At 32.2% G+C, this 15773-nt stretch overlaps 2 protein-coding genes across 2 annotated transcripts in view; one reads left to right on the top strand and one right to left on the bottom strand.

The window, feature by feature from the left end:
* Window positions 1-7944, top strand: part of LOC117783963 (homeobox protein orthopedia) — a 31007-nt gene extending 23063 nt beyond the window's left edge. Inside the window, exons 5-8 of the mRNA XM_034621544.1 lie at window positions 4121-4325; window positions 4484-4609; window positions 6065-6234; window positions 6337-7944. Coding sequence (XP_034477435.1) covers window positions 4121-4325; window positions 4484-4609; window positions 6065-6234; window positions 6337-6702 — 867 coding nt within the window. The 3' untranslated portion in view covers window positions 6703-7944. The remainder of the gene's footprint in view (window positions 1-4120; window positions 4326-4483; window positions 4610-6064; window positions 6235-6336) is intronic.
* A 1919-nt stretch (window positions 7945-9863) lies between these two features.
* LOC117784759 (calcium and integrin-binding family member 2) lies at window positions 9864-14716 on the bottom strand. The gene is made up of 5 exons (XM_034622571.1): window positions 14542-14716; window positions 13623-13657; window positions 13216-13358; window positions 12947-13069; window positions 9864-10174 (listed from the first exon to the last, which is right to left on the bottom strand). The coding sequence occupies exons 1-5, from the start codon at window positions 14590-14592 to the stop codon at window positions 9957-9959; spliced, it is 570 nt and encodes a 189-aa protein (XP_034478462.1). The 5' UTR covers window positions 14593-14716; the 3' UTR covers window positions 9864-9956.
* Window positions 14717-15773: the final 1057 nt, after the last annotated feature.

The raw sequence follows: 15773 nt of genomic DNA, 5'->3' as shown, positions 1-15773 counted from the left end.
CTGCTAACGCGCCTCCAAGTAGGCAATGACTTTTGGCTTTTGTGTTACAAGAAGAAGAAGTAGAAGAAGAAATATCAGAAGAGGAAGCGTGAATAAATAAATGAAAAACAAAATCAGGAAAGAGCAAACATATAGAAATTCAGCCAGAAAAAGTAATTAAATATATATAAATACAAGAAAATAAATGAAGACTGTGCCAACTAAATAAATAATAATAAATAACAAATAAATTAAAATTATATATAAGATTTACTAAGAGAAATAAAACCCAATAAAACATGTTTTCCTAAAAATAAACTAGACTTTAATGTCAAAGTTGATACGAATATATTATAAACAATGTAAAATATACTTAAAATTAATAACTAATGCGACATTTAGTTAAATCTAATTAATTAAAAAATTTTGCACAATTTTAATTTAGCTGTTTTTCAAAATAATGCATTAAATATTACTTTTTTAAATTTTATTTAACATAGAATCAAACATTTGAAAAGTTTTTTTTAAATTCATTTGATGGAAAAGTTTCAGCCAAATACTTTTCTTATTTATTTTAAAACTGTCAATCGTTTCTAGTATGAATACTATTTATTTTACCCGTTTTCTTACTAACTCAAAAGTCTATATATTTTTCAATTTTAGCCACTTCTTTAAATATCGGTCAATATAGTTAAATTACAGTGTAAATAATTAAATTTCAGATAATTTTTCTCTGGGTGTAGAAAATAAAAGAAAGCAGACCATAAATTCAATTGTAGTAAACAAAGCATGCAAAAGAGAGTGAGATAGAGCGAAAGAGAATAAAAGAGAGAGAGAGGGAGAAAGAGATAGTCAGACAGTCAGACATTGTCTTAAATTATTAAATTAAAAGTTAATGAATAGAGCGACGCACAAACAAACACGTAAAAAGCATAAACAAGTCAAGGTCGCTGTCGCTGCCGCAGTCGCTGCTGACGCTGGCGTCGCAGTCAGCTGACAACCCTCTCTACATCTCACACTCTCTATCTCTCTCCCTTCCCCTCTCTCTCCCACCCTCTTTCGCTTTGTCAGTCGCTGCCCCTTGTGCCACTGAATGTGGCACATTAGCGTCCCTGGTGTAACATTGCGCGCATATTTAGTTAACGCTCGTCGATCCAGCCTGGACATCGGATGTATGTAGTTCTGTCTCTATCAGTGCTGCCACAACAGCTTTTTTCCCGTCAAAGCTAGCCGTTGTATTTAAGTTCCTATTGCAGGAAATAGTTTTTCAATTTTTTAAAATGTGTCTTAATTTATTTTTTGCTTTTCCTACTATTACCAAAAATGCACTGTATGTCGAGTAATTGTTTTGATAATGAACATTAATGCACAGAAATGCTTTTGCAAAAAAATAATTTATCCTGGATATTTAATTAATTTGTTTTTTTTATTTTATTATTAAACCAATAACGACGATTATATTTATTGTTTAAGAAATAGCTATTCTTAATTTTTGATTTATTATTATATGTTAATGAACTATTAAAAAAAAGACAATGAGATCTATTTATTAATACAAAATTTTTTAAGTACTATAATTATGAAATATATGAATTTATTCTTTGTCAGAACAACTGTTTGACATACTGTTTGAAAATTTTCAAATACATTTTGCACACAATTTTAGCAGAGATATATTTTTGATCTTGCAAATAATTTCTTTTTATTTTAAGTCAGAATATCTTTTAGTTAGTCAAAATATAAAAATTTAAAAAAATAATAATTTTATAATTTTGTTAAATCATGAGAAAGATGATTACATTCAAACATCATATATTATCGTTTTTAAGAATTCAAAAATATTTGTGTAGAATTTCGAAAGTATCTAGGATACTATTTAAGAGTGATAAAATATCACTTTGTAATACATTACATTTTCCATATAATTTTCTATGAAAAGTAAGATTTTTGTTGAACTTTTATTCGTATTGTTTTATGTTTCTCAAATTAAAAATGAATAGAAATAAGGAAGAAAAAAATAGCATTTTTTTTCAAATTTATTCTTTAAGTTAAGTTAATAATTCAGCTTTTTTTTGCATCTCAAAAGTGTGCAACACTGTTCTGTATCTATGTGTGTTTCTCTAACTGCAACTGGCAGTGCTTCCAGTTGCCAGTTATCTGTCTGTCTGTCTGTCCGTCTGTCTGTCTGTCTGCCTGCCTGGCCGACATATGACAAATCCACTGGGGACCATCAGCATTACAAGCAAAGTTACTTTGCAACAAAAAGTTGGCATTTTTCTTGAGCTTTGCTTTTAGCTGCGACTTGACTCGACTCGACTCGACTCATCTTGTTTTTCTTGGCCATTAGTTTTGGCTGTGGCATCGGCGCATCGCGGTGACAGCTCAAGATTGCCACGGATTCAGCTTACTATATATAAATTCGCGAGAACAACAACAACAACAACAGCAATGTGAGTGTGAATGTGAGTGTGGCAACAACGGTTAAGTTGTCAACCCGACAAATGTTGATGTGGATTCTGTTTCTGTTTTTAGTGTCACCTGCTTTTGTTTTGTTATGCACGGCGGAAAAATCGTTTTCATGTCACAAGTCATTCATTTGCTAGCGAACTTCATTTGCCAACTCGCTCTCTCTCACTCACACACACTCTCTCTCTCTCTCTCTCTCTTTTCATCTTTGTAAAATCAAGTTGAGAACATTGTGCAATTTTGGCTCCTAGAAGTAGGCAACACTTTTTCAATCTACATCAAAGCTGTGCGTGGGAGTGTGTGTGTGTGTGTGTGTGTATTTTGGCTGCTTGTAAATGTCAAAACCTCAACATGTCTACACATCCTGCCGCTTGCTTCTTCTTCTTCTTCTACTGCTGCTTCTTCTTATGCATATGAAAATGCCAATTTGAAAACCTCACACATCCGACATTGTCCCTCTTTTTCCCACCTTCTCCTCTCTTCTCTTCGCTTCCTTCCTCGCTTACCACCTTGTCGGCTTTTGGCCAAGGTTTTAGACGGCTGATATAAGACAAAAGCCTGTTGGCTGACCAAGTGGCAGTTGCCCCAGGCAGCCGGCCAAATTGTGCTTGCTTTTAGCCATCTCTCAGTCTCGTATTGATAAAGAATTTACATATGGAATTTATGCGTGTGTGTGTGTTTGTTGTGTGTGTGTGTCGAGACATGTTTTGACTGTCACGACGGTAATTGATCTCGATTAAGACCATGTACGAGAACTCGCTTAACAAGCAGACAACACATGTACACACACACACACACACACGTACATACACTTAAAGAGCTAAAGAAAGAGAAACAGAGAGTAAGGGAGTGAGAGAGAGAGAGAGAGTCAATTTGTTCGCGGTCTTAAGGCCTCAACTTGCATCTACTTTAATTAACTGCAACTGCAAGCAATTAAAGTAGACTATTCTTACATTCATTTATCATATATATTGTATATTCTTAGAAATTTATATATCAAATAATCACATTAGAAATATTTCTAGAAATATATCAAATTACTAAAGTTTCTTCTAGGCTTACAAAGGTAGACAGAAAATCGATTCTACTTTTAAACATATAAATTAAATTGTTATTTTCAAGTTAAAATCTTAGTTACGCTCTTAAAATATTTTTAATTAATATTTAGAAATTACATTACATTAATTTTAATGAGTTACACTATACTGCACGATGAAATTGTCTCAGCTATGTTGTGTCAAAATTTCAGCCTCCTAGGTCTTACCGTTTGGGCTGCACAAATATCAGTTAGTCAGTCAATCAGGACAAACAGTGTTATGTATATAGATTTAACGACACATTGTTAGGCTAGAAAATTAGCTAAAATAAAGAAAACTTAGTTAGAATATAATGTTGCAATAAATGAATAAAATAAATTATTGAAATAAAATTAATTAAAATTAAATTAAATATATTAATTAATTAAATGAATTAAGTATAACAATTTTTTTGCAAAGTTTTGTTTTTACTTTAATAATATATAATTAATATTCAAGAAAAACTTATCTCCTTTAAACGTATAATTTATCCTTCACTATGACACTTTGTTCTTACATTTAAATACCAAAATCATATCAAATGAAATTTTACCATATGAAATTTCTCTAATATTTATTAAAAATGTTTCTGTTTGCAGGTTTGGTTCCAGAACCGTCGCGCCAAGTGGAAGAAGCGCAAGAAGACCACAAATGTGTTCCGCACACCTGGCGCCCTCTTGCCCTCACATGGCCTGCCACCGTTTGGGGCAAACATCACGAACATTGCCATGGGCGATGGGCTCTGTGGCACGGGAATGTTTGGCGGTGATCGTTGGAGTGTGGGAGTAAATCCCATGACGGCAGGTGAGTGAGCCATATTTAATAAATAAATACAATAAACTAACTTTGTATCTCTATCTGAATGTATCTGTAACTGTATCTATCTGTATCTATTGCTACTAATTGCTGCATTGCTGACTGATAAACGATAAACGTTAACTGATAACTGATAACAAAATCAGGTTTTGGCCAGCTTAATCAATCGTCACCGCTTTCGTCCTCGCTGAATAGCGGCCTCAATTCGGGCCTAAACATGGGCTCCGCCCTCGGTGCCGGCAGCTATCAGCATTATGGCCTAAATGCATTGGGTAGGTGTTGCCACAGGCTCTCTCTTATCATCCACCAATCAAATCAAATCTAGTCACATGCTGCCAAAAACTTTCCATTTATTATTCAAAAAAGAGTTGACAATTTTTATTTATTTTTTTGTTTTTGTATTCTGTCTCTCGTCACAATCCAGTTTTATTTTGGAAATTGAACAAACACGATTATAGTCGACAATCTTTTCATTTCTGTGAACTCATAACACTTTTTTGTTGTTTTTTCCTTTACATATTTGGTTCAGTAGCCAGCAGATAAATAAATAAATACATGTAGAAAGATTTATAACGCTTTGATTTCGGATTTTTCGGTGTATTTACTCCTTCAATTAACAACTATTCGTTTAATTTTAATTTTCAGGAATACCCAAAGGTATTCGTCGCTTTATTTGATTTCGTATAGTTGTGCTAATTGACATTTTGGAGACAGGTTTTGATCTTGCTGCTTCTTCATTCCAAAGTTTTCATTGTTACAGTTTCAGTTTGACTCGAAGTTTGTTGTATTTTGTATTTTTTTTCTTTTGTTGATTTCTCTGTCAAAGTCTTGAATATTTATTAGGAATCGCAACTAAGAGTTATGAGTTCAACAAAATAAAAACGAAATAAAAAATTTTCTTAAATTTTGAGAAAGTCGTATACATTCAAGACTCTGTTTTTTTTTTAATACAGTAAACTACAAATTAATTATTTTTTAAAGCAATACATTTGCTTAAATTATTTTTTTATCTTATTTAAATTGAATTTAATTTGTAATCTACTGAAGTACATTTTTTTTGTTTTATAATTATAAATATATAAAAAAGTATTATTTAATTTATTTATTTCTTTTATTTCTTTATTCATAATGCATAAAATAAAACAAAATTTAAATAAAAATTAAATTAACAATTAAATTATAAAACCAAATATAAAAATAAATAAATAAATAAACCAATATTATTTCTTATTTTCCTGAATAATAATAATTTTAACCCCACTATTAAAAAAAATAAAAATATGAAATGCCAAATTTAGTCCCTTTTATTACAAATTTCGTAAACAAAAATAAAAATTTAATTAATTTCTTCTTAATATTATTTTCAATTTAAAAAGAAGATTCTTATAAAAATTTATTGAAAAGAAAAATCAGTTTATAATTTGATTATGTTTTTATTTTATTGTTTGATTTCTGCATATGTTATTATTTATTCAATAATTAAATTTACTTACAAATAACCTTTTAATATTTAATAAATTCTCGAAAAAAATTAATTTTGTCTTTCATATTTTTTGTCTAATTTTATTTATGATATATGCATTTTTATATAGGAATTATAAAAGAAAATATGATATTTTCAATTGATTGGATGCAAATTAATATGGAATTATTATTTTGTAAATTATATTTTTTTTTTTGTAAGAATCAATCAATTAATTTAATTTTATTTGCTTGTATATTTGCAGGCGACTCGATGATGTATCAGCACAGCGTGGGCGGGGGGGTGAGCTGCGGACCGGGCGGCTCCCCGAGCGCCACGACACCGCCCAACATGAACAGCTGCTCGTCGGTGACGCCGCCGCCGTTGTCGGCGCAGCCGAATGCCGCACAGAACGAACTCAATGGCGAGCCCATGGTGAGTAGCTTTAGTGGAGACACGAACCAAACACGGGCTGTGATTAACATAAACTTAACATCCACTTGGCAGCCACATCATCAGCAGGCACACCAACCACAGCAGGCACACCAACCACAGCAGCAGCAACAAACTCACCAACAGCAGCAAGTAACTCACCAGCAACAGCAACAGTCAGCAACACCAACACAACAGCAGCAGCAGCAGCAGCAGCAACAACAGCAGCAGCAACATCAGCAACAGCAGCAGCAACAACAACAGCAACAGGATAGCGTCAATTTGCTGCCGCATTGTCATCAGGCCATGCAGTCGCCAGATGGCGCCACCGATGAGGATGTGTGGCGAGGACACAGCATTGCAGCGCTGCGACGGCGAGCATCGGAACTAAACGCAACAGCAATACCATCGTACTTGCATCACGCTGCTGCCGCCCACAACAACTACGAGCATCACAATTCGGTCTACTGAAATTTGTTGAAAAGCTTTGAAAGCTTTTCGGATTACGGTTTTTCCAATTGCGGCACTCACGAGTTTTAGAGTCCACACCAACAGTTTGAGAGTCACTTTAAGCTTAGGTTTAAACTTAAGATTTAACCAAAATTTATATTTAAAAAAAAAATATTATAAAATTTAATGAGTTTCTTGATTTTCATTATTTTCATTATTATTTGCAAAAGATTGTCCATGAAGCGAAGATTTTGAACTTAAAAGACTATAATGAATGTAAACGATGTATACGAGATGAGAACTTGAAAAGCAACTCAATTCAATGAGCTATTTTTAGTGGCATTAGAGCAAGACGAAGACATAGAAGAAGAAGAAGAAGCAGCAGCAGAAGAAAGAGTAAAAGAGATAGAACTAACTCCATATATACAAACACTATAAATGTACGACTATTGAAAATATTAAATATTGTATTAAATTAAGCTGATGACAAAACAATTTAAAACTTAATGAAAACTTTGCTTAAAATATGCAAAAATTAATTAGAATTAATTATGAAAATAATATCCTAATAATATTAGATTGAAACATAACTGTATACGAAATTGTAAAAGGTTTTTTAGGCAACAAACAAATAAAAAATGACAAGTCTAACATAAAAATTGTATAAAAGGAAAAGAAAATTCGGAAAAGCGCCCAAAACATTTTCCTGGGGTGTCACAATAATTTTGCAAAAATTTTCGCATGCTTCGACGTAATTTTAAGAGCATAATAATAAAATTAAATATATATAATAAAAATAATATTAAATAAATGAATATATATGCCTATATATAGGATATATGTATATGTATAACGTGTTAATCTTAAGCATTTGTAGTTGTATTAATTAAGTGTTGTTGTTTTTGTGTATAGCTCATTATTGTTTAGTTCTTTTGCTATACTTAATTATTATAAACACACAAACATCAATTGTTTAAATGCAATAAACAAAACAGAAATATAACCTAAGCAAGAATAACGAACAAAACGGAAGAGTTAAAACAAAATGAACAATGAAAAACAGTTGCCAATGCACCGATAAATGAATGAATTAATTAATTATCTAATTAATTAGCTGACGTATGCGTTTGATTTAATTTTAATATACATACTAAAGATACATAATTAAATGGAATACTTGTAATAGACTTTCTTCTAATGTTTAAGCCTACATTTACACATCAACAAAAATGCTACAACAAAAAAACAAAACAAACAAAAAAAAAATTTAATATGTATGTAATTATGCGTATTATTAATTAGTAAACTAAATTAAATATGAATTGAACGTGATTTAAATAACAGATAGATGACAAAACTACGAAAAATAAAACTGATTTCAGTGTAAAAATCATTGTGCATTTGCCTTTATTTAATTATCATACCCTGTAAATGCAGAGACAAGGGGTATATTGTTGGTCGTGTCTGCCAGAGGCAATGAGAACTGCTACAAGGTATTTTTAAGTCGAGTAATTTAAGTTTTTAAACAAATTATAATTAATTATAATGCTGCAATTGCATTTAATGCCAAGTCAATTAACTAAATCAGCTTGTACTATGAGATGGGCGTATGGCATTATGGGGGCGTGGCTGGAACTGAATTAGTTTGAAGGTAGTTGAAAAAGCAATTAGAATAATTGCATGTGATCAGCTTTTTGGCATTTTGGTCTGGCTAATAAAAACGCCAAAACGAATTTTGGCCACAAACAACTTTAAGCTTAAAATTGGCAAATTGATAAAACTTTGACATCGAACACGCACACACATGCACGCACATGCACAGACATGCATACAGCAAATGCAGTGTTATTATTTTCTTTTTTTTTTTGGGGTGGCATTGACTGCTTCTTCTTCTTCTTGCCATGATTGGGGTCAGCACAGACTGCAGCTGCCATATATGCATACCCTGTAAACGAAGTAAGTAAGGGTATATGTGTTCTCTTATTAATTTGGGTTTTTTTGCATTCTCTGCAAGCGATGTAAGTTTGGTATATATATATTTTTTCCATTTTCTAAGATAAACCTTTTTTAGATTCATAAGCCATATAGTAATGAACTTGATTACAGGGTATCATTAGGCAAAACTATTTTAATAGAACTACAATTTATTACAGAATAACTAAGGTATTACAGTTTACAATGTAGCTTCTTTATTTAAATAAATAAATTTTCAGAATCTCAAGTTTGTTAATTTTAAACAAAATTTCGGTTTATTGGAATATGGAATACAAATATTCCAAGATAATTCAGCTTTGTTTTATTTTAGTTTGATTCAATTATTTTTCCAAACAACTGAATTTATATTATCTATTGCTATAAATAATTACAGGGTATTGTTAAGTACTATTCAGCCTATTCTCAATCATATTAACAGTTGTTATTGTGGTTGGGACATAGGTTGTGACACACATACATAGGTGAGGTATGCGCGTGTGCGTGTGCGTGTGTGTGTGTGTGTATGCATAGATGAGTACACGAAGCTTATAAATTTTATAACGTTTGCTGCTCGTTTGCTTCTGTGACATTTGACATGCACATTGTCAGGACAATTGGCCAGACTTAATCACACTGATGGCATTTTTATGTGATGTGGCAGCCACAGTTGCAACAGTGGCAACATCAGCAGCAGCAATTGCAGTTGCCGTAACAGCAATTCAATAATAAAACTACACACAGAGTACTTAAATATGCAGCATAAATTGCACAAAAGAAAAGTTTACACAGCAAAAAAAAAAAATCAAGTTACAAATCAAATAGAGCATTTCAGATTTTAGGCGGAGTTTTGACAGTTTAAGCTTAAAATTCAAAGATACAAAGTCAGAAAAAATACAGATTCAAGGCTGGAAATAAAAACTATAATGCCAAGTTTATGTCTTTAGTGTTTAAAATTTAATTTAAAATAATCTCTGAAGCATTTAAATATTGGCTGATTTACTGACAATGAATAAAATGTCAAATTGGTATCGAAAATTTTCTTATCTACTTAAGAATATAGATTAAGATTTTTAGACACCATTCTGTAAAGTAGAAGTAAAATACCAAATACTTAAAAGTAGGATTTAAAAAAAAACTTCAATTTTATTTTTTGTTTTTATGTTTTTTCTTTAATTTTAATAATTTGTTTAAAACTTTAAGGTCGATATTTGTAAGGGAATATTATTATTATTTGCTGACAACGAAATGGAATAATTAGGAATGCTGAAATCCTAAATTTTTGCCTCAGTGCCTTCGCTGGTTTATATTCTTATGTGGAATGTGGAGAGAAAGTCGGGGGCACGGAGTATGACATGCTCGAACTCCAGAATTGATAGCTTGCCATCGCCATCGACGTCAGCTTCCTCGATTACCTTGTCAGCAATCTGTTGATGCTCCTCGGGACTCAGCTCGTTTTTGGTCATTGTCGTCAGGCAGGACATGAGGTCAGCGTGCCCAATGAAGCCGTCTTGATCGAAATCTGCAAAGTCATGACAGCCAGACATGCATAAGTACAACTCACAACATATGTATGGAGACACACTCACACATACTACCACACCATGCAAATGCAGTGTGTGTGTGTGTGTGTGTGTGTAAGTCTGTGTCTGTGTCGCATTATCAAAGTTGACATTTTCATGCATAAAAGTCAACTGATGTGTGCTAAACTAAGTTACGGGCTATATTCTTATAGATAACTCACTACCTCTCTCTATCTCTCTCTCCTCTCTCTCTCTTTCTTCCTCTCTCTATGTGTGAGTTCCTTGTGTGCATAATCGCATCTGCTCGTTGTCTGTGTTGCATGCTTCAATTTGTGAAAATCCAATAAAGCACATTGAGACAAAGTGCCAGCGTTGTGTTCACATTTCAAAATATTATCATGGATTGGCAAACGATGAACACAAAAGGAATTAAGACTACAGAAATATCCACAACTACAAAAACGGGTCACATATAGTATTTTAAGCCCAATGCGATAAGATTTCGAAGTAAAATAACAATTTTATGTATGATATCATTGCTAATTATAATGTCAATGTATTGAAATAAAACTGATTATCACAATTTTAACACAGGATAATGTCAATTTTACAAAAAATATCAATGCTAATGAAAACGACAGTGCTAATGATAATGCAACACCAATTACAATGATAATGCTAATGCTAAGGCCAACGCTCATTCAAAAGCTAAAGGCAATGCATATAAAAATGCTAATGCTAATGCTTATTATAATTTTAATGTTAATGCAATGCAAATGATAATTCTAATGCCAGTGCCAAATGCTCGTACAAGTCCTAAAGACAATGCAGTTGATAATGGCAATGCTATTTATATGAAAAGTTCTAATGCTAATGATAATGACAATGAAAATGATAATACAATACAAATGATAACGATATTGCTCATACAAATCCCAAAGGTCTGGCAAATGCAAATGAATAGATAATGCGAGTGCTAGTTACAATGCCAATGCTAATGATAAGTATAATGAAAGTAATAATGATAGTAAAAGGAATAACAATTAGGTTATTGCCAATACGAAAGTCACAGGTACGATGACGATGTCAATGATATCTCTAATGCAATTGCTAATGTAAGAGACAAATCTGAAAGTATGCCAATACTAATGATAATTACAATACAAATATCTATGTTTAAAACTTGTCCTGTTATAAGGAGCTCCTATAGTGTAACAAAGCACATTCAAATCTTGGTTTACTCGTTTTATTGAATTCTCAACCTAGTCACAAACTGTGTTAATCGTCAATAAATTGATAATCGAGTTAAACAAAAGAATTTATAATTGGCAATTAAAGGCATTCCAAATGGACACGTTTCATTAAATCAAAACGATGCGATAAACGATAACATAATGCAGTAAATGCTCAATTGTTTTATTGAACAAAGCGAAGATTTAAACAATTACATTGCATTGAATTGAATATTGTTGATTCAATTTACTCGCTTGCAATGAGCTGAGGAAATGTTTAAACACAGTTTATTAATAGAGACAAACTCGAGTGAATGAAATGTGTGCACTTTGAGTATGCAGCTAATTGTTATTGCGAGTGCGAGTGTATTCATTTATTCGCTTGCCAGTCGTAAATCCAAAATGTACTCAAATCAATTTAAAAGAGAGAGAGAAAGAGAGAATGGAAATGGAAGCAAGAGAATGCTCGAAAAATTTCCAGATTCTAATTTAAATTTCAATTAAAATGCTTATTAGAATTTATGACTGTCCTTGAACTGTGCCACCAAAAACTGTGCCACCAGCAACCCTAACAACAGCAACAACAATTCCAGCAGCAACAACATTATTTAGTTGTCCTGGCAATGGGCTTCTGCTTGGGTTTGACCTGGTCCACAAATTACTGAGCCACGACTCACAATTCGCGGCAAATAGCATTGCGTTCCATGTAAATGCCAAAGACACAAAAGACAAAACCAGCAACGGCAACGGCAACAGCAACAACAACAATAGTGAGACAGCAACAACATTAACAACAACAGCGACAACAACAATGAAAATGCATAAACAAAACCGGAAAACTCTGGCCAAAAACGTGCAACACAACAACAAACAAAACAACAAAATTGCTATAGACGAGAATGATCGACTATGAGATACCATAAATATTGCAATTTTTTTCAATTTTGATGCAGAATCAAAAAAGCGGATAAATAATGAAAAAAATTACATTGCGCAAGAAAATCGGTTAAGATTTGACAAAGTTATGACATTTTGAAGATTGTGTAAAAGTGTAAAAGGGAAAGTACGAAAAGATAAAATTAATAATTAGGAACCAGAAATTGAGTTTTTCAATTTTGAAACAGGATTAAATTAGAAATTTAAAGATTATCTCGTTATTTTTGTATCTACATCAAAAATAAGAGTTAAAAGCAATATTTATAATGACAATACAATACAATAATCCAGATAATATTTTGTAGGTTTGATTTCTTGAAACTTCTAACTCTCATTTGTGGTTTTTTGGTTTAATGAACAACTTTTTGTATTTTTTGTAAATTAATTGATAAGAGACATTTTTGCATACAAAGTGTATATAGTATTGGCATACCAAATTTGGTCACTTTAGCTTTTAAGGACTCTGAGATTGCTTCAATCTTACAGACAGATAATCAGATAGACGATATAAATTCAGTTCAACTGTCCCATACATACTGTAGGACTTCATTTGTTACAGGTACAGGGTATAAAAAAAAAAAAAAAAAAACAAGTTGAACTTACCATAAATTTTAAAGGCGTAGAAGACTTTAATATCTCTGGGCGCCTGTTCGCTAAACACAGAGAGAGCATCCAAGAAGTCCTCGAAGGATAAATTACCCAGGCCATCGCGTGAGAAAGCCTCGCCTGTGGTCAGCAGCACAAAATATAAATGGGAGGCAGAGAGGGGCGTGGCATTTGCCAAATAATATATTGAAATCGTTTTGCTTATGAAACTGGCAGACTATAGTTGTGGTTGTTGTTGTCTCAGTTGTTGTTGTTGTTGTACTTACAGATACGTCGCCGAAATGGATTCTCACGCAACTCGGGCATCTTCTCAATGCATTCGCGTGGCACCTTGACACTCGACGTCTGACCCTCGGTCATTTGGCGTGGCACCAAATCCGGTCGCAGCTCACGAAACCGTTTATGCACACTACAAATGCGAGAATACTTCATAAAAGGCTTTCTCTATTTCTATATATATATTCAAGTGTATGTGTCTATGTGTGTCTGTGTCTGTGTGTGTGTGTGTGTCTGTGTGTGTGTGCTTTGCTGAGTGCCCAAACAAAAGAATGCGGCAAACAATGGCGCCATTCCAATTCAACTCATATGAATAGAATATAGTTTTGCTTATTATATTAAAGAAATAAACAATCAAAAAAATACGTATACGCCCCGTGGGATCAAATATGCTTACCGCAGTATCTCCTTACGTGTGAAGAACGTACAATCCTTTTATTTTAATTATTTTAAAGAATGAAAAATATTTGTATTTATTTATTATTTTTACTTAATTAAATTCCTGATTAAATAAATAATCATTGAAAATTATATACTTAAAGTAAAGAGCACGTAAAGTTTTCTTAGATTTAAATTAAAATATAAAATTGTTAAATTATTTATTAAATAACTAAATTTTATGTCAGTCAGTATTTTGTTTAACTCGGAACAGTGAGATTTACTTTACTTTACTTTATTTTCTGTGTCTAAAAATTAATGAAGTATTGCATTGATTTAAAACTGCATTAATTTAATATTTCTGATAATAGAATTGATTTACATATATTTCACTTGGTGCAACGTAGTTCATATTAAATCAACATGACTGTTAGTTAAGCTTAAAATATAAGATTTGATAAACTTATTGTAAGTCTTCCTTGGGGAAGATTCAATAAAAAAGGCAATGTAAATAAAAAAAATATATATATTTTTTATAATTCCCTTTCGTCAGAATATTAATTTTTGTAGTTTTTTTGAACTTTCCCATGTAAAATATTCAAAGAGCAAGCAATATAGGTTTAAGTAGGTTGTAATTTAACTTGGTATTAAGTTAATTCGCAAGGGATTGTTAAATATATATTAAATACTAAGCCGGTTTTGAAATTTCTCCTTATATTTTATAAGATAGATAAATTAAATTTTAAAATTGATTTCTATACAATCTGTTGTATTGTTATTAAACCCCTTAAATAGGCATTGAAAAACCGGCTTTAAGACTAATAAGTTAGTATATTCATTTTAAAAGTATACAGACTTTAAGCTCATACATCACAAATTAAAATTTATAAATTGAGAGACTGAGAAAGGTATGGGGAATGTGAGAGAAAGCCTTTCACCTGATAGTCATCCAATTGCTGTTCGGTGAATGTCACAACTTTGTTGCCCATCGCTTATCCAATTGCGTTTGTTTATGCAGGTTCAGGTTCAGGTGCAGGTACAGGTACAGGTCGAACCACGTTCGCGACCACGTTCAGTTTCTGGTTACCAGTTTTCAGACTGTTTAGGCAAAACTCGGCCAACTGCTGTGCTCTACAAACGCTGCGCGACTGGAAAAAAAACAAACAGCGAACTGACTTTGCATAGAGTTTTGCTTAGTATAGACAGAGGAAAAGGGGGACAGGGGGACAGGGGAACATGGGGACATTGGGACAGCTGCCCAGCCCTGTTTCATTTTCATTTTCAGTTTCAGGTTGAGCTCAGTGGCGACTGACATATCCTGCGGCGCCTTTGCGGCAGCTTTTGGCTCCAGCTTGTCCTGGCCGCATTCGCATGGAAATTAATTAAGGAGTGTTCACGTTGTCAGTTTGCTACTTTCTCTTTCACTCACTCTCTCTTTGTCTCTCTCTGTTTTTTTCGATTCGCCCTCGCCTACTGTTTTATGTGTGTGTGTGTGTGTGTGTGGTCTGTTTGCTGCTCTTCGACACCAAAAAGGCGAGCGGCAAAAACGCTTTTAGAGGTGCGGCGAAACAGCTAAAAAACCAACAACACACGCATTGCACACAAACATGCCAAAGAGCTGAAAAAACTAGCGGAAAAACTAGTTGCAGTCAAGTGAACCCAACTGTGATATTACCTGTACTAATTCTGTCATACTATGCCACTAAGAATTTTATGTTATTCTTTATCATAACAGTTTACAAAAATAATTTATATAATTTATTTTGTTAATTTGTATTTTTTGTTTTTATTTATTTAAATTTTCAAACAATTTTTTTGTGCAGTACTTTAATGGTAATAATCCAGTAATATTAATACAGACGTTCCTTTTCAAGTATTTTAATTCTATATGATCAGATTAATATTTAAAATTATATACAATTTTTGTAATTTTTAAATTTTATTTTCTTCTTAATTTACAATAATTTCTGTGGGATGCTGTTATAATAATAACCCAGTAATGTTAGAGTCGCATCTTAAAATAATTATTTTCTATATTTAAATCATTTATTTTTAGTTTTATTAAAAATTCTACATAATTTTTTGCTGACTTGTTATGTGTTTATAAATTAACTGAAGTATTTATTTTCTATATTTACAGTTTTGTATTAATAATTTAACATTATTTATT

Source organism: Drosophila innubila, assembly GCF_004354385.1.
Source record: "Drosophila innubila isolate TH190305 chromosome 2R unlocalized genomic scaffold, UK_Dinn_1.0 1_C_2R, whole genome shotgun sequence".
In the NCBI taxonomy this organism is placed as follows: Eukaryota; Metazoa; Arthropoda; class Insecta; order Diptera; family Drosophilidae; genus Drosophila; species Drosophila innubila.
The sequence above is the reverse complement of the archived record's forward strand: the minus strand, read 5'-3'. Positions and strand labels throughout refer to the sequence as shown.

Coding starts and splice junctions, on each gene's coding strand:
- LOC117784759 (XM_034622571.1), bottom strand. CDS start 14,592: ATGGGCAACAAAGTTGTGACATTCACCGAACAGCAATTGGATGACTAT. Junction 13,359..13,622: donor ACACGTAAGGAGATACTGCG/GTAAGCATATTT, acceptor TCGCATTTGTAG/TGTGCATAAACGGTTTCGTG. Junction 13,070..13,215: donor TCCATTTCGGCGACGTATCT/GTAAGTACAACA, acceptor TGCTGACCACAG/GCGAGGCTTTCTCACGCGAT.